The sequence below is a fragment of the Salvelinus sp. IW2-2015 genome, unplaced genomic scaffold (genome assembly GCF_002910315.2).
Source record: "Salvelinus sp. IW2-2015 unplaced genomic scaffold, ASM291031v2 Un_scaffold2959, whole genome shotgun sequence".
Lineage (NCBI taxonomy): Eukaryota > Metazoa > Chordata > Actinopteri > Salmoniformes > Salmonidae > Salvelinus > Salvelinus sp. IW2-2015.
The window spans coordinates 25,538-44,033 of record NW_019944254.1 but is presented as its reverse complement, the minus strand read 5'-3'; the positions used below and the strand labels follow the sequence as shown (position 1 = coordinate 44,033).

The window sequence follows — 18,496 nt, the reverse complement described above, 5'->3', positions numbered from 1 at the left end:
GTAAAGCTCTTATAGCAGAACATGTCATTGATCATTGTAACTGTTTTTAATGTACTCTTTTTTAATGTGTTTACGCTGACTACTTTCTGCTGACCTCTTGCCAGGTCCCCCTAGGTCTTTTCCTGGTTCTAACAAGAGGGCGATCAGGGTGCCTACAACTGCAAATCAAATTTGCAACGTCAGTCTCACCAGTAAGAGATGCTGTTTGTCCCAAATGGAACCCCATTCCCTATGGGCTCTAGTCAAGAGTGCCATTTGGGAAGCCATGATCCTATTAAAATGTTATTGATGTTGGAAAAGSCTGAGTCATGGCTGTGGTTCAATGAAATGTTTCTCATTGGTTTCTCTTCTATCCCTGAGGAGTAATTATAGAAGGCTATACAGCATCCTTGTTAGGGGTGCACCTGGCTGGGTCCTGTTCAGTAGACACCAAACCGAAGAAAACAGAGTAAAATCGGAAGGAACTACTAGGATATGTCCGGTAATTTTTTTTGGCAATTTTCGATTTCCGCTGCATTTGGTTTTGAAACGTTTTGCTAAGGTGTGCCCTAATTAACACAATATTTTTTTGGGGTGTGAGTAGTGATGAATTAATGGTGTCCTGTACTTTGCTGTAGCTACAAAGATGCATGCGTGTAATATCTGCCTATAACCCACCTCTTGAATGTATTGATTGGATGTGCCCTGCAGTATGTCATCAAGTGTTGATAGTTGAGTTAGTTGATGTAAACAGTGTGAACACCTACAGTCACACATGCAAGCAGTGCCCTGACTGACTAGCACTACAGTCATCTTGCTCTGCAACAAACATCTGAGAGAAACAGAGAAGGGATCAAGAAAGATAGAATATTGTATAAATAGTGACAGAGCAAAGGGAAGGAGAAGAAAAAGATAGGACATCCTGTTCCCTACATAGTGCACTACTTTTGATAGAGCTCTGGTCAAAAGCAGTGCAATACATCGGTTATAGCGTGTCACTTGGGAAGCTCTCATTCTGAAGGCTCTATGGAGAGATGTGCTAGAGAGAAATGGCTGACTGGTTGACACAAAGCTCTCTGTAAACCTCATCCATCTACCTTGTTAAATGAAGACTATCTGTCTGGATAGGTTGAGTCAACTGTCTAGCAGGGCCAGACAATGTTTATTCATTCAAATTAAATCCATTTGATATATCACCTCCCTTTAAGGATATTGGACATTAGAGGGATGTTAGGTTATTTGGCTGAGGAGTTTCAGATGGGGCATCTTTGTTGTGTGTGTGTGTGTGGTGTGTGTGTGTGTTGTGTGTGTGTGTGTGTGTGTGTGTCAGGGTTTTTGACCGGCAGCATTTTAATAGACCGGACATGCATTGGGTGCGGTGCTAACCTGATTAGGGTGTCGACCTACGGAGCTCAGAACGACGAAATCACATTTAGTTTATGGTTATTCATCTTAAACCTCTCTGGGATACTTGGCCAAAAGCCGTAAAAGTGCAGAGCGCCAAATTCAAATAAATTACTATAAAAATCTAACTTTCATGAAATCACACATGCAATACACCAAATTAAAGCTACACTTGCTGTGAATCCAGCCAACACGTTGCACCGGTTCCAACTTGTGCAACGTGACTACAAAATATCTCAAAAGTTACCTATAAACTTTGCCAAAACATTTCAAACTACTTTTGTAATACAACTTTAGGTATTTTTTAACGTAAATAATCGATAAAATTGAAGATGGGATGATCTGTGTTCAATACAGGATTAAAACAAACTGTAGCTAGCTTTCTGGTCACGCCTCTATCTAACAGTACACTTCAAGTTACCCTCGTTCTGGATGGCCGTACTTCTCATTACACAAAGAAAAAACCTCAACCAATTTCTAAGACTGTTGACATCCAGTGGAAGTGGTAGGAACTGCAAGAAGGTCAATTAGAAATCTGGATTCCCAATGAAACCCCATTGAAAAGAGAGTGACCTAAAAAAAAAAGAAATCTGAATGGTTTGTCCTCTGGTCTCTGCTAATAAGTTCCCTGCTAAATAAGTTCTGTTATTTAAGTCATATACTCACAGTTATACTCACAGACATGATTCAAACAGTTTTAGAAACTTCAGAGTGTTTTCTATCCAAATCTACTAACAATATGCATATCTTATCTTCTGGGATGAGTAGCTGCCAGTTGAATTTGGTATTCTTTTCATCCAAACGTGAAAATGCTGCCCTCTATCCTAGAGAAGAGAACATGCTCCAGGATGCAACGGTGTGCGTCCTTCTTACCGAATTCTGATGCACACTTTGAAGATATTTACTTTTCCTCAGCAAACAAGACCAGTAATGAATCACTTGACTCACTTGCCTATGTTAATCTACAATCCCCCATAGTGGAAAAGTTGACCTATTATAATGGTCAGCTTGTCGTTCTGTGCGAGAAAGAAATAGCCTATCTCAACAAACTGTGGCCGTTGTGGGACGATAGATCCCAAATTCATACAGCCAGTAGGCCTAAGATACATCCAAATTCATTAACACAAATACAGCCAGTAGCCTAGGCTACATCCCAAATTCATACAGCAGTAGCCTAGGCTACACAATTCTACACCAGTAGCCTAGGCTACATCCCAAATTCATACAGCCAGTAGGCCTAGGCACATCCCATATTCATACAGCCAGTAGGCCTAGGCTACATCCAAATTCATACAGCCAGTAGGCCTAGGCTACATCCCATATTCATACAGCCAGTAGGCCTAGGCTACATCCCAAATTCATACAGCCAGTAGCCTAGGCTACATCCCAAATTCATACAGCCAGTAGGCCTAGGCTACATCCCAAATTCATACAGCCAGTAGCCTAGGCAACATCCCATATCATACAGCCAGTAGGCCTAGGCTACATCCCATATTCATACAGCCAGTAGGCCTAGGCACACTCCCATAATTCATACAGCCAGTAGGCCTAGGCTACAACCCATATTCATACAGCCAGTAGGCCTAGGCTACATCCCAAATTCATACAGCCAGTAGGCCTAGGCTACATCCCAAATTCATACAGCCAGTAGACCTAGGCTACATCCCAAATTCATACAGCCAGTAGGCCTAGGCTACATCCCAAATTCATACAACCAGTAGGCCTAGGCTACATCCCATATTCATACAGCCAGTAGCGCTAGGCTACATCCCATATTCATACAGCCAGTAGGCCTAGGCTACATCCCAATTCATACAGCCAGTAGGCCTAGGCTACATCCCAAATTCATACAGCCAGTAGGCCTAGGCTACACCCATATTCATACAGCCAGTAGGCCTAGGCTACATCCAAATTCATCAAGCCAGTAGGCCTAGGCTACATCCCATATTCATACAGCCAGTAGGCCTAGGCTACATCCCAAATTCATACAGCAGTAGCCTAGGCTACATCCCATATTCATACAGCCAGTAGGCCTAGGCTACATCCCTATTCATACAGCCAGTAGCCTAGGCTACATCCCATATTCATACAGCCAGTAGGCTAGGCTACATCCATATCATACAGCCAGTAGGCCTAGGCTACATCCCATATTCATACAGCCAGTAGGCCTAGGCTACAACCCATATTCATACAGCCAGTAGGCCTAGGCTACATCCCATATTCATACAGCCAGTAGGCCTAGGCTACATCCCATATTCATACAGCCAGTAGGCCTAGGCTACATCCCATATTCATACAGCCAGTAGGCCTAGGCTACATCCCATATTCATACAGCCAGTAGGCCTAGGCTACATCCATATCATACAGCCAGTAGGCTAGGCTACATCCCAAATTCATACAGCCAGTAGGCCTAGGCTACATCCCATATTCATACAGCCAGTAGGGCCTAGGCACATCCCATATTCATTTACAACCAGTAGGCCTAGGCTACATCCCAAAACACGTTAAAAAGCAATGATGTTCATGCAACAGATCTTTAGGGATGTTTGATGACAAAATTTGTGAGCACAGCACAACAAAGGGAGTCCAAAAATGTATTGTATGCTGCTGCATAAATTATGTAATACGCCAGGGAGATATGTATACTGTAGCTAAGAAAGTAATACTAAGTGTATGTTGTGTAGTAAGCTGTTAGTAGCCCATGTGCYTCACTCTAATAATTTGGTCCATTTCCCCCTCATAACAGCCTACTGTTCTGACTTGGATGTCCACATGTAGCCTTTAGCTTGTTTTAGAGATATGTAATCATTGAATATTGTAAGACCTTTCATTGTCTGCTGATATGCCCCCTTTATTTATCCTATGGTTCTGACTTGGTGTACAGGGAGAATACTGTAAAACAGCCCATGTTCTGAATTCTGTTGCTGTACATTTCAAAAGTTCTGAACAAATAGTTTTATTGACTACGTCCGTCCTAGCTCGCTAATGAATGTCTTAAAATCGAAATTACRCACTGCCTCTAATCCGCTCAACGTCCCCTTACTCCATAGCTTGTACATCGACATATCAGCTATGTTTTTTTTAAAGGCAGTAAATGAGGCTGAATKAACTGTTTCGCTGCCAGACAAGGCTCCGCTGATAGCCAGGTGTAGCAGTGGTAAGGATTCACTCCATGGTGCTTTAAAGAAAGCTCTGCTGTTGGGACAGCTTTATGTAGGGCCTAACAGTTTGTGGGCACTGTTTGTCACCGTTGTAGTGCAATTMATGTATTGTTTATTGTTGTGTTGTGCTGTGCTGTGTAAAGGCTTTGCTGGCAGTTTGCCCCACCAAGATTGACATGCTAAAATCGCCATTGAATAGGCTAAAATTAATTATTTCACAATAGGATCATTATATTTTTGGGGGACAATTGGCCGGCATCAATTTTATTTCTCAGCTTTAAATCTTTTTGGGGGGGGCTAAAAGCCGGCTATCACTGGATAACGGAAACCCTGGTGTGTGTGTCATTATGAYTGAACATATCTAATGCTGGATGAGAGCACATACACACAAATTAGCTSTTTATGTCTKAAATCCTACTGATGTCATTGAATCGTTTAGATTGTAAGGGGATTGATGACGCTTTAACAAACACCTTGCAGGTAAATCACATGAATATTAATGAATTTGGTAATGAAAAGTCAATCTGACTAGATATAAAACTGGGGAGAGAGACAAGCCCCCAGTTGATTGCAAAGGGAGCATAAACCAGTGGTTTATTAAGGCCTTATGCTTGGGGTGAATAAACCAGGATTTATAAGGCCTTATACTTAGGGAGCATAAACCAGTGGTTTATAAGGCCTTATACTTAGGGAGCATAAACCAGTGGTTTATAAGGCCTTATGCTTAGGGAGCATAAACCAGTGTTATAAGGCCTTATACTTAGGGAGCATAAACCAGTGTTTATAAGGCCTTATACTTAGGGAGCATAAACCAGTGGTTTATAAGGCCTTATACTTAGGGAGCATAAACCAGTGGTTTATAAGGCCTTATGCTTAGGAGCATAAACCAGTGGTTTATAACCTTATGCTTAGGAGCATAAACCATGGTTGATAAGGCCTTATGCTTAGGAGCATAAACCAGTGGTTTATAAGGCCTTATACTTAGGGAGCATAAACCAGTGTATAAGGCCTTATGCTTCACATTTCTCTCTGCTATCCTCCAAAGAAACACTCAACATTCTCCCTAGATAAACCTAGATCTTAGGCTGACAAGAAACCAAGAAATTCTCTTGTCACTGCCACACAATGCTAACCAACGCAAACCAATGCAAACCAAGGCTAACCAAAATGGCCTTTCAACAGTGAGATTTGTTTGTCGTTTGCCTAACCTAACGCAGCAGGCGTAAAAAGAAACGCCTGAGCGGGTCAGCTGAAACCGGAAGCAAAAAGTTCAGGCTTCACCTGTTCTCTGCTTTCCCCTTAAAACGGATGCTTGTGGTTTCTGACTACCCACTGAGGGTGTACCAATGCTAACCAAAATAACATTTCAACAGTCAGAGTTCTTTGTTCCCTCTTCTCCATAACAAAGTGAATATAAACACCCATTTGAGGACGTTGATGTGGAACCAACCACAAGCATCCATTTTCCATCCAGTCCCAGTGAGATGGTCCGTACCATGATGCTGTGAGGGGGGTGGCATGGCACCGTACTTGCACCCTGAACAACAGATATGTTCTTTAGGGATGGATCATTATATAAGACAGTGAAGTGTACTTGTGTGTGTGTGTGTGTTTTTGTCATGTCTATGGATGGAGTGCCGACCACACACACACACACACACACACACACACACACACACACACACACCACACACACACACACACACACACACACACACGGCATGACAGCTTTGACGAACACTGACGCCACGTTTTCGGGAAGAACTGAAAGGTTCCCTAGCAACAGCTGGCCTGACGACAATTGGGGAAGGGTGAAAACATTACCTGCTATACGCACTAGGATAAAGCCTCAATTTTGTATGCTGTGCTTTACATTTGCCATGGCAACAAGGTCACCATCACCATTTTGACTCTGGGTCTGATGGAGCAGCACGGAGCAGGATGGAGCAGCACGGAACAGGATGGAGCAGCACGGAGCGGAGCAGCGAGAGCAAGAGCAGCCGAGCGATGAGCAGGATAGAGCAGCACAGAGCAGGATGGAGCAGCACAGAGCAGGATAGAGCAGCACAGAGCAGGATGGAGCAGCACGGAGCAGGATGGAGCAGCACGAGCAGGATGGAGCAGCACGGACCAGGATGGAGCAGCACGGAGCAGGATGGAGCAGGACGGACCAGGAAATGGAGCAGGGGAGACCAGGATGGAGCAGCACGGAGCAGGACTAAACAAACTAAATATGACATCTTTCCCTGGTTGTAACAGAGACCAGTTGGCTATAATCTGCATGACATCATTAGACATTCTCAATCAGAAAACCAGATTACGAACAGAAAAAATTGTCATGATCTTAATTTTGCCCAGTGGGATAACATGGTGCAGTGCTACAGTGGATAGCATGATGCAGGCTCATGATAGCATGGGCAGTGCTACAGTGGGATAGCATGGTGCAGTGCTACAGTGGGATAGCATGTGCAGTGCTACAGTGGGATAGCATGGCGCAGTGCTACAGTGGGATAGCATGCGCAGGGCTACAGTGGGATAGCATGGCGCAGAGTGCTACAGTGGGATAGCATGATGCAGTGTGCTACAGTGGGATAGCATGGTGCAGTGCTACAGTGGATAGCATGGCAGTGCTACAGTGGGATAGCTAGTGCAGGCTACAGTGGGATAGCATAGTGCAGTGCTACAGTGATAGCATAGTGCAGTGCTACAGTGGGATAGCATAGTGCAGTGCTACAGTGGGATAGCATGTGCAGTGCTACAGTGGGGATGCATGGGCAGTGCTACAGTGGATAGCATGTGCTACAGTGGGATAGCATGAGTGCTACAGTGGGAGATAGCATGGTGCAGTGCTACAGTGGGATAGCATAGTGCTACAGTGGGATAGCATGATGCAGTGCTACAGTGGGATAGCATGTGCTACAGTGGGTAGCAGGTGCTACAGTGGATAGCATGGTGCTACAGTGGGATAGCATGGTGCTACAGTGGGATAGCATGGTGCTACAGTGGATAGCATGTGCAGTGTCTACAGTGGGATAGCATGGGCAGTGCTACAGTGGAAGGCAGGCCTGTAGCAATCTCAGGAGTTTTTAAAGAGACCGGTATTGCTCCTAAAACCTGTGCACCATTTACTTCAGAACATCAGAGGTCATTGTGCTACGTCCACAGGACAGTGGGAGGGGTCAAAATACACATTTCCTTTGCAAAACAGACAATAAACGGGCAATCTGCTGGTTAGCTACACCCATTTTTTGACTTTTGAATTAATGATATACAGTACCAGTCAAAAGTTTGGACACACCTACTCATTTATTTGTACTATTTTCTACATTGTAGAATAATAGTGAAGACACCAATAGTGTGCAAAAGCTGTCATCATGGCAAAGGGTAGCTACTTTGAATAATCTCAAAAATAAAATATATTTTGATTTGTTAACACTTGTTTTGTTAATACATGTGTTACTTAATAGTGAAGACATCAAAACTATTATATACAATGTAAGAAAAATGTAAAATAAAGAAAAACCCTTGAATGAGTATGTGTGGTCCATTGATTGTTGAAGGATATAAATGTACAAATGCCTCATGAGCATAGTTCAACTGTCTTACCCCATCAGAACCACAAATATAAGCTTTTGGTTCTGATGTATAGCCAGAAGACAAGGTTAAAACTATAATTTCTGATGTATAGCCAGAAGACAAGGTTAAAACTATCATTTCTGATGTATAGCCAGGAGACAAGGTTAAAACTATCATTTTGATGTATAGCCAGGAGACAAGGTTAAAACTATATTCTGATGTACAGTCGTGGCCAAAATTTTGAGAATGACACAAATATACATTTTCACAAAGTCTGCTGCCTCAGTTGTCTTTAGATATTTGTCAGATGTTACTATAGAATACTGAAGTATAATTACAAGCATTTCATAAAGTGTCAAAGGCTTTTATTGACAATTACATGAAGTTGATGCAAAGAGGTCAATATTTGCAGTGTTGACCCTTCTTTTTCAAGACCTCTGCAATCCGCACTGGCATGCTGTCAATTAACTTCTGGGACACATCCTACCTGATGGCAGCCCATTCTTGCATAGTCAATGCTTGGAGTTTGTCAGAATTTGTGGGTTTTGTTTGCTACCGCCTCTTGAGGATTGACCACAAGTTCTCAATGGGATTAAGGTCTGGGGAGTTTCCTGGCCAGGACCCAAAATATTAATGTTTTGTTCCCCGAGCCACTTAGTTACACTTTTTGCCTTATGGCAAGGTGCTCCATCATGCTGGAAAAGGCATGTTTGTCACCAAACTGTTCCTGGATAGTTGGGAGAAGTTGCTCTCGGAGAGTGTGTTGGTACCGTCATGGCTGTGTTCTTAGGAAAAATTGTTAGTGAGCCCACTCCCTTGGCTGAGAAGCAACCCCACACATGAATGGTCTCAGGATGCTTTACTGTTGGCATGACACAGGACGGATGGTAGCGCTCACCTTGTCTTCTCCGAAGCCCCAAACAATTGGAAAGGGAATTCACCAGAGAAAGCGACTATACCCCAGTCCTCAGCAGTTCAATCCCTGTACCTTTTGCAGAATATCAGTCTGTCCCTGATGTTTTTCCTGGAGAAAGTGGCTTCTTTGCTGCCTTCTTGACACCAGGCCATCCTCCAAAAGTCTTCGCCTCACTGTGCGTGCAGATGCACTCACACCTGCCTGCTGCCATTCCTGAGCAAGCTCTGTACTGTAGTGCCCGATCCGCACTATCAATTTAGAGACTCCTGCGCTTGCTGATTTCTTGGCCCCTGAAGCCATCTTCACAACAATTGTACTGCTCTCCTTGAAGTTCTTGATGAGCCGATAAATGGTTGATTTAGGTGTAATCTTACTGGCAGCATATCCTTGCCTGTGAAGCCCTTTTTGTGCAAAGCAATGATACGGCACATGTTTCCTTGCAGGTAACCATGGTTGACAGAGGAAGAACAATGATTTCAAGCACCACCCTCCTTTTGAAGCTTCCAGTCTGCTATTCGAACTCAAGCAGCATGACAGAGTGATTCTCCAGCCTTGTCCTCGTCAACACTCACACCTGTGTTAACAAGAGAATCACTGACATGATGTCAGCTGGTCCTTTTGTGGCAGGGCTGAAATGCAGTGGAAATGTTTTTTGGGGGATTCAGTTCATTTGCATGGCAAAGAGGGTCTTTGCAATTCATCTGATCACTCTTCATAACATCTGGAGTATATGCAAATAGCCATCATACAAACTGAGGCAGCAGACTTTTTGAAAGGTTAAAACTAATAATTTCTGATGTATAGCCACAAGACAAGGTTAAAACTATAATTTCTGATGTATAGCCAGAAGACAAGGTTAAAACTATCATTTCTGACGTACAGCCAGAAGACGAGTTTAAAACTATCATTTCTGATGTATAGCCAGAAGACAAGGTTAAAACTATCATTTCTGATGTATAGCCAGAAGACAAGGTTAAAACTATCATTTTGATCTCATGGGTGGGCTGTCCTTGAATCCACAGCTCTGTCGATGAATTTGAGAGTGGTTCCATTTCTCCAGTCCCATCCCTCAGCATTCTTACAAAACAGTGGTGGTGCCCTCTTTGTTACTGTTTGAACTGCAGATTACCCCTTTAAGGTGGAAAGCGATGCAGCCTGTCATCACATGGCGAGACTGGCAATGGTCTCAAATGGCACCCTATTCCCAATATAGTGCACCACTTTTGACCAATTAATAGGGAATAGGGTGCCATTTGGGATGCAACCCTGTAATGACTTTGTAATGACGTGCTGCAATGGTTACTCTGACCCAGGGGTGATCCAAATTACAGGGCTCATCTGCTGCAGGGCTCATCTGCTGCCAGGGCTCATCTGCGAAAGAGATCGTGGTCTCAGCATGACTCCCTGCTTAAATAAAGGTTCATTAAAAAATAAATCCGTACTGCCATTCCGTTGTCAACAGAGCTAGCAGAGCACCGCAATTCCACCCTTTCTCCATTTCCCCATTCATGACCTCCAAAACCAATTCATGTTCAGCCTGCAAACAACGGCCAGCAAACAACAACAACACAAAACAAGGGAGTGTTCATTGGCAGTCGCATGGACCGGATCCTCCTCGGCTACGCTGCCAGTGTTGCTGGCCAGACAAAGCCACTTCATCTTTGGGGAGGATAATATTTCAAACGAGTGGTCGTGGGCTAGGAGCTATTAGGACACTGATATTTTTCTGTCGTCTTTTGGTGCACGTGATTGGTCTATTAATAGGCCGCCGCCCAGGTTAATCTGCTGAGTCATTGGCCCCTCACTGGCACCTCCTGTGGAAGCTACGCCCCAGGTAACCCTGAAAGAGGGGGACCAGAGCCCAGAGCCAGGACCAGAGAAGCTGGAGTACTGATGAAACTGTGTGGAGATCGTCTCCAAAATGGCAGATATACTTTTGATAGGTTAAGCTATATACAACCTGATAAACCTGATGCTTAAATGTAATGGTTGATAATAAGGAAATAGTATCACGTACCATTTTTATTGAGATTACATTTGCTGAAGAGAAAAGAGAGAATGCAACCAGCCTGTACCAGCCGTCTCCGGTGAATCGGCAATCTTTGTGAAAACTGCGCTCTCCTGGCAGGGAGAGAGCTTCTTAGACAGTCTTCAACAGAGATGAATGGAGGCTGTGTCGGCTCGGTGGCTGGGAGGCTGACAGGCTGACAGGCTGACAGGTTAAAAACATCACACTCACTACTGAAGCTTTAGGTCTAATTCACTTGACTTGACGTTCTGTGAAAGCTCTGCTGATCTCACGCTCAGGTGGACGGCCACTCCAAAGCAGCGCACAGTTACTCGGGCTACCGASTACGATATAATACGTTTGCATATGACCCGAGTACATTTCTATACAAGGAAAAATATGTATTAAAAGTATATTCTAATATAAGAATTCAAAACTCTAAGACGAAATAGATTCGACAGGTTCAACATCAGAATCTACATCAGGCAATGCAAAAAGGAACATCAAGAGAATTGCCCCAATACTGTGACAGTATACTGAAAACAATAACCTCCTGCACATTAGTATCTGAAATAACAGTCACAGTCCACAAGCAGTATCTAGGGGTTACGACTCTGTCTCTACAGGGAACAAGCACACAGGTAACTCTGCTACAGGRACACCACTACAGCAACAGTGTACCTGTAGTTCCAATATTTCTACAGTGTCCATCTAGAACACAATAGACCTTCAAATAACAGCACAGTCACCGTCCACAACCAGTATCTAGGGGTTACGACTCTATAGGGAACAAGCACACAGGTCACTTGGCTACAGTACAGAGGGTACTACTCAAAGCAACAGCTAGCCTACAACTAGCTGGGTGTAGAAGAGCCCGCGGCAGGGCAGGCTCCTCATCAGAGGGGAAGGGTGAGGGGTCCCCACCTGGCAGCGAGAGGGGCGACAGCTCGTTGTAGCCCCCGAAAGAAGCGTTGCGGATGAGCTTGCGTCCGTCGGGGTGTGGGGTCCGCGGCGAGCTGGTCGTGCCGCACGTTGAGAAGCGGCGACGGCACAGCGCTCCCTCCTCCTTCATCATGGGGCTGGCGAGAGCCCGGGGGGGCCTGAGGAGGGCCTGCTGGGGATCAGCGGGGGCCAAGCAGGGCGAAGCCGCTGACCGCGAAATGCTCAGATCTGATCGCACGCAGCCAGGCACACACACAGGACACAGCAAGCACAGCAACTCAGTCTCAAGGCACTCAAAGCATTGCAGCACAATTTATCGCTTTCTCCCTCCCTCTCTCTTGTTCCCACCCTCTCTTTCTCCCTCTCTCTCCTGTGTGTGTGTGTGTGTGTGAGTGCAAGGGGAGGAGGCTCTGAGTACTACGCTGAGGAATCAGCAGAGTCCCTCCCCCTGCTACTCCATGCAGCGGCAGTGTACAGAAGAGTTGCATCTTATCTAGCCTAACCATGGAACAGCCTCCTACCCCTCTTTCTCTTTCCTTCTTTCAATGAATAGCTCTACTTTTCTCACTGCCAACCAGTCTCCCTCCCTCCCGTACCTCCCGCCTCCCTCCCTCCGTCTCCCTCCCTCCCGTCTCCCTCCCTCCCGTCTCCCTCCCTCCCGTCTCCCTCCTCCAGTCTCCCTCCCTCCAGTCTCCCTCCCTCCAGTCTCCCTCCCTCCAGTCTCCCTCCCTCCAGTCTCCCTCCCTCCAGTCTCCCTCCCTCCAGTCTCCCTCCCTCCAGTCTTCCCTCCCTCCAGTCTTCCCTCTTGTTTTTGTCTTTCATTTTCTCCTCTCTGTACGCTGTATTTCTCTGTGTGGTATCTCCTCATTTTTACATTTACATTGTAATAATTTAGCAGTAGCTCTTATCCAGCAATTAAGGCTAAGTGCCTTGCTCAAGGGCACATTGTCACATTTTTTCACCTGGTCGGCTCGTGGATTCGAACCAGCGACCTTTCGGTTACTGGCCGAAAGCTCTTACCCGCTAGGCTACCTGCCGCTCTGCCGTGGTATATCCTCTCACTATCTATCCTAAATCTCTTTCCCTTCTCCTTGAACAAACAACACAGCTCAGATGAATATCACCCCTCTCTTCCTGCTCACTCTCTTTCTCACAGTGTTGAGTGTGTGGCACAATCCTGAACGTCTGACTGACGATTCCAGCTACAGCAATCAGACACCTGCTACCACATAATAAACACACACACCAGACACTAACACACACACCAGACACTAACACACACACAAATGTAAAAAGCCAGTCTCTGTTGACCCTGCCTGTGAGGACGGACAAACTCTCTGCATGCCCTATCGTATTCCCCAGACACAAATACCAAACTGGCCAGTTGACTTCCCAATGCTTGTCTTGCCAGTCAATTCTCTTGAGCCCCTCAGGTAGAACACCAAGCCTGTTACTGAGCCCTCAGGTAAAACACCAAGCCTGTTACTGAGCCCCTCAGGTAAAACACCAAGCCTGTACTGAGCCCCTCAGGTAAAATACCAAGCCTGTTACTGAGCCCCTCAGTAGAATACCAAGCCTGTTGCTGAGCCCCTCAGGTAAAATACCAAGCCTGTTACTGAGCCCCTCAGGTAGAATACCAAGCCTGTTACTGAGCCCCTCAGGTACAAGCCTGTTACTGAGCCCCTCAGGTAGAACACCAAGCCTGTTACTGAGCCCCTCAGTACAATACCAAGCCTGTTACTGAGCCCCTCAGGTACAAGCTGTTACTGAGCCCCTCAGGTAAAACACCAAGCCTGTTACTGAGCCCCTCAGGTACAATACTGAGCCCTCAGGTAAAATACCAAGCCTGTTACTGAGCCCCTCAGGTACAATACCAAGCCTGTTACTGAGCCCCTCAGGTAGAATACCAAGCCTGTTACTGAGCCCCTCAGGTAAAACACCAAGCCTTACTGAGCCCCTCAGGTAAAACACCAAGCCTGTTACTGAGCCCCTCAGGTAGAATACCAAGCCTGTTACTGAGCCCCTCAGGTAAAACACCAAGCCTGTTACTGAGCCCCTCAGGTAGAATACCAAGTCGTTACTGAGCCCCTCAGGTAAAACACCAAGCCTGTTACTGAGCCCCTCAGGTAGAAATACCAAGCCTGTTACTGAGCCCCTCAGTGAAAAACACCAAGCCTGTTACTGAGCCCTCAGGTAAATAAAACCAAGCCTGTTACTGAGCCCCTCAGGTAGAATCCAAGCCTGTTACTGAGCCCCTCAGGTAGAATATCAAGCCTGTTACTGAGCCCCTCAGGTAGAATACCAAGCCTGTTACTGTAAAATCCTGAGCCATAAGTGGCTATAATTTATTTCCCTATTTTTCTCATCTGTAGCTCCGTGCACTGCAATCAAGGCCGTTTATGTTTCAGGACCACAGCCTAATCCTACCTGTCAAAAACAGTGTGTGTTGAAGGATCAAAAAGCCATTTTCTGACCTGTAGTTTGCCATTTGTGGCTTGCTATTTATCAGTCTACTAGCAACCAGCATGACAGGAGTCGCATTTGGAGAAAACTAATGGATAACAAACACTGTGAAACAGGGTCTTCTCAAGACAATACCCTCAGGGACACACAGTAAATGTGTAATAAAGTCAACTAATTAACATGCTGTTAATACCAATGCTCATAATGATACTGTGTCCAAGGTCACACAACAGAAATGGCTATGGGACAGTTGATCAATATTTCCCCCACTCTAGGTATTGATCTCTGGGACTGCAATCTCAAGGGGACAGTTCAGACGCTCAGCTAGGAGAAGACTGGCACCACGACTGGCACCAGGAACAGGTTAAGAAGACTGTGCTGCCCCAGTCACCCTGACAGAACATTTTGTCCAGAAGAAAGGTCTGTTGCAGGTCCAGAACAAAAGGGTACAAGAGAAGTAGGTGCATTGAGAAAAGAGTCTCAAGGAGCACCGATGGTTATCTCTATGAAAACCAATAGGCCCCACCTGGTCCTTATCGTCGAAATAGAATCTCCAGAGCATTGCTGTTTTTCCATCCACAAGATTCCTGGCATCCTCCCATCCCATTCAACTGACCCTTCCCTCCTAATGTTTCCTTGTTTGTTCTGTCAACAGCTGCGGCCCTTCAGTGCCCTCTGGCCAATTAAGGCGTGTTATCTATATTTCCGAATGGAAGGCGTCATTCCATCCCTGTCTGTTTAGAGACGAGGCTAACAACAGCTTTGATAACAGTTCCCGAGTTCTGTGAGCGAGCGGTGATGTCACAGCGTTGCTCGGCGACACTTGGAAGGGAAAAAAGTGTGTCCCCAAATGTTACCTTATTTCTGACATAGTGCACTACTTCTGACCAGACCCCTATAGGCCCAGATCAACAGTAGTGCACTTTACAGGGAATAGGGAGCCATTTGGGACACACACACAGATCCCCGAGCAAACAGGCTAATTAACACAGGTAATTAAGATGTTCTGGAGTATGTATAATTCAAAATCCTAGGCCTGATTAACCCTGCTCCCTCAAAGGAAAGTTCAGATGGTGCAAATTAATAAATGGCCTTTTTAAGAAACTAATCAAACAGAGCGAAGAAACTTCACAAAGATGTTGGGCCAACAATGTGAAAAACAGTTGAGGTGTTTTGCTTCACCCCCTGGGTTAGGTTCGGTCTCCAACCTCCATTAAACTAAAGTAGTAGTCTAAGCATCAGAAGGCCAGAAGTGGACCCGGAAGCATCAGGCATGTTGCTGTCATGTCAGGAAATAGTGCGTGAGGGTATTTAGGGAATACCCACATTAGGTAAGTGTTTGCAGACAAATATTGGGTCAGCCAAACAAAGTCCCCAGGCATTCTGCATGTGTCCACCATATCCACACTACTGGCCTGGGTCAACATATCAGGAGATAAAGATAGTCCAGGTCAATAGCCTGGGTCAACATATCAGGAGATAAAGATAGTCCAGGTCAATAGCCTGGGTCAACATATCAGGAGATAAAGATAGTCCAGGTCAATAGCCTGGGTAAACATATCAGAAGCTAAAGATATTCCAGGCAACACATAATACATGATGCATGGCTATGCATGTATACAGAAACATCTGCATTAAGTGACTGGACAGTCGTCAGCTAATGTGCCTTGAACAGATTAGCATTTTAACGACTCACCACAATAGTCTCTCTGGAGGGAAGTTTTCTTCCCCTTCCCCCAACCTTAGCCAGATAGTGGGGAAAAAGGCAAAACTGATCCAAGATCAGCATCTAGAGCAACTTTACCCTACACTGTGACCGGACCACAGTCTCCAGTGTATTTTTACACAGACGGCTAGCTATCACATCTCCCTGTGTGTAACACCAGCCCCTGCATGCAGGATCAAGAAACAATGGGTCTCCATTACAGTACACCACATGGAATCTGCATATCAGGAAGTGGAGCAACAACAGGGAGCACTTTATTTTACAGTAGGTGATGTTTCCACTGGTACTTACCAGGTATTTAATAGGAAACAGTGTGGCAACAATGGATAGTTTCTAGTATTTAATAGGAAATGTTGTGGCAACAAAGGATACGTTCTGGTAGTTACCTCAAAGAACTCCACACCAACCATCTCGGCACCAATGACCATATATATGGTCATATTAGTGTTTGCTAATAGCTAAATACGGTGTCACGTTGGATGGGCAATGCAATCCTGAGTAAATAGAGGTTCAATAGTTGGCATTTCCTGGGTAGAGTGCTCTGCTATGTTTACATTCAGGCTACATTAACTACTGTCTAATGTCAACTAATGTTGATTGAAGTCTTGGCCTGGTATTTGTATTGTTCGCTAATTACTGTAATGTAATGCCGGCTAGCTGAAAACGTATCCATAGAGTAGAGGTTTAGGTGGGGAAATGGGGAAGGGTTAATAACAGTAGGTTTTTCTTTCTTAAAAGGATAGTTCACTCAAAAACAATATTTTTGTATTTTGTTCATTAGTCCACTGTAAATACATCCCCGGGAAATGTTTCATGTCAGCAGTCAAGTCAGAGCACTTTCAGTACAGAGCATAAACTGTGATGATGCGTTTTGCAGGTTTTGAGTGACCTAGCCCTTTAATCAAGTAAAGCTGGGCAGTGGGGCAGGCTCATCTGCCACAGCTTCCGGAGAAGGAAGATATTAGCAGCAGGCATGCATAGCTGTTTGGGTGCATGATGATCCCCCGCTACCCAGCCCCCAGGCCAACAGAAAGGGCAGCGATGAGTTAATCCTGGTACACAGCCAAAGAACTCTGGCTACAGCCTGCAAAATGTGCAGGTAGATATACCACTGAAGAAGAAAGAATCAACACTGTAGATATCTATGGTAAAGGTCAATGTGTAGGCATATGGCTGTATGAGCACACTATAAATTGATATGCTATTCATTAATACTAGTTTTGAGATGCGTAGACGCAATATCCTCTATCAAGTACTTTACGACAGGCTTTTAATCTCCTCTTAGGTCAACAGTGCTGTCATCGATTAACATCTATTTCACTTCAGTGCTTTTAACTACAGATGTATGATCTTAATTTGAGCCAGTTTGCTACAGCAAGAACATAATCCTGCAGCAACAGTAATGTAATAATGTGAATTATTATCTGGATAATAATTAATGGATTTTTTTTTGTGGGGGTTGAAACATTATTCATCAGCGCAAATCAAGTCTGACATTTTAAAGTGGAATTTAGAAGCATTAGAAGCCATTTTAACTCTTGAATACACTACAAGTTTGCATTTCATGCTGTGCAGGAAAATTAACAGCAACAAAAGAGTTATCAAATTAAGATCCTACATCTGTAGCACTCACTCACCAGCATAACAGTCTGACTAAATAACCACTGATTTCGGAGCAGAAATAGCGACATTTCCCCTTTCTGAATGGGAACATTTAAAAGCTAAACTGAGGGTAAGTGATATTTCATCAAATCTATTCAGATATGTTCCTGGAATGAACCATGGCAAGTTGAACAACGGGGCTTATGGCTCTTTCTCTCAAAGCAACGTTAGTCCCCACAACTTTGGTCCCTCTCTAGACTATGAATCCTGTCACCTCAAGCCTCTCTGAATACAACCTCTACGGCCCAGTTCACTTGATGTAGTCACTATGCAGCAAAGTCAAATGTCAAATAGAGGGTGCTTATATTCTTCCTGTTTCACACATGTACAAGTGTGCAACCTGTGTAGTGTGAAATAGCAATGTATATATCCCATTCCCCCTGAGACATCCTTGGAGAGTACGGTCACGACCAGGGATCAGCCATTACTGCCGGCGACCATGGAGCAATTAGGGTGAAGTGCCTTGCTCTGTTCCAATACCTGCATGAGATAGACTGAATCCCAAATGGTACCCCATTCCCTAGAAAAGTGCACTACATTTGACCAGAGCCCCATGTGCCCTGGTCAAAAGTAGTACACTATATAGGTAGGGCTCTAATAGGGTTCCATTCCGTCCGCGGCCATGGAGTGTATCAGGGCCGCGATCATACCAGTATCAC

The 18,496-nt window shown here is 44.9% G+C and overlaps 1 protein-coding gene across 1 annotated transcript in view; it reads right to left on the bottom strand.

Annotated features, from left to right (window-relative positions):
• The window catches only part of osbpl8 (oxysterol binding protein-like 8), a 56,067-nt gene extending 43,786 nt beyond the window's left edge, over nt 1–12,281 (bottom strand). Inside the window, 1 exon segment of the mRNA XM_070440752.1 lies at nt 11,969–12,281. Within this exon segment, the coding sequence (XP_070296853.1) occupies nt 11,969–12,119 (151 nt within the window). The 5' untranslated portion in view covers nt 12,120–12,281.
• Nucleotides 12,282–18,496: the final 6,215 nt, after the last annotated feature.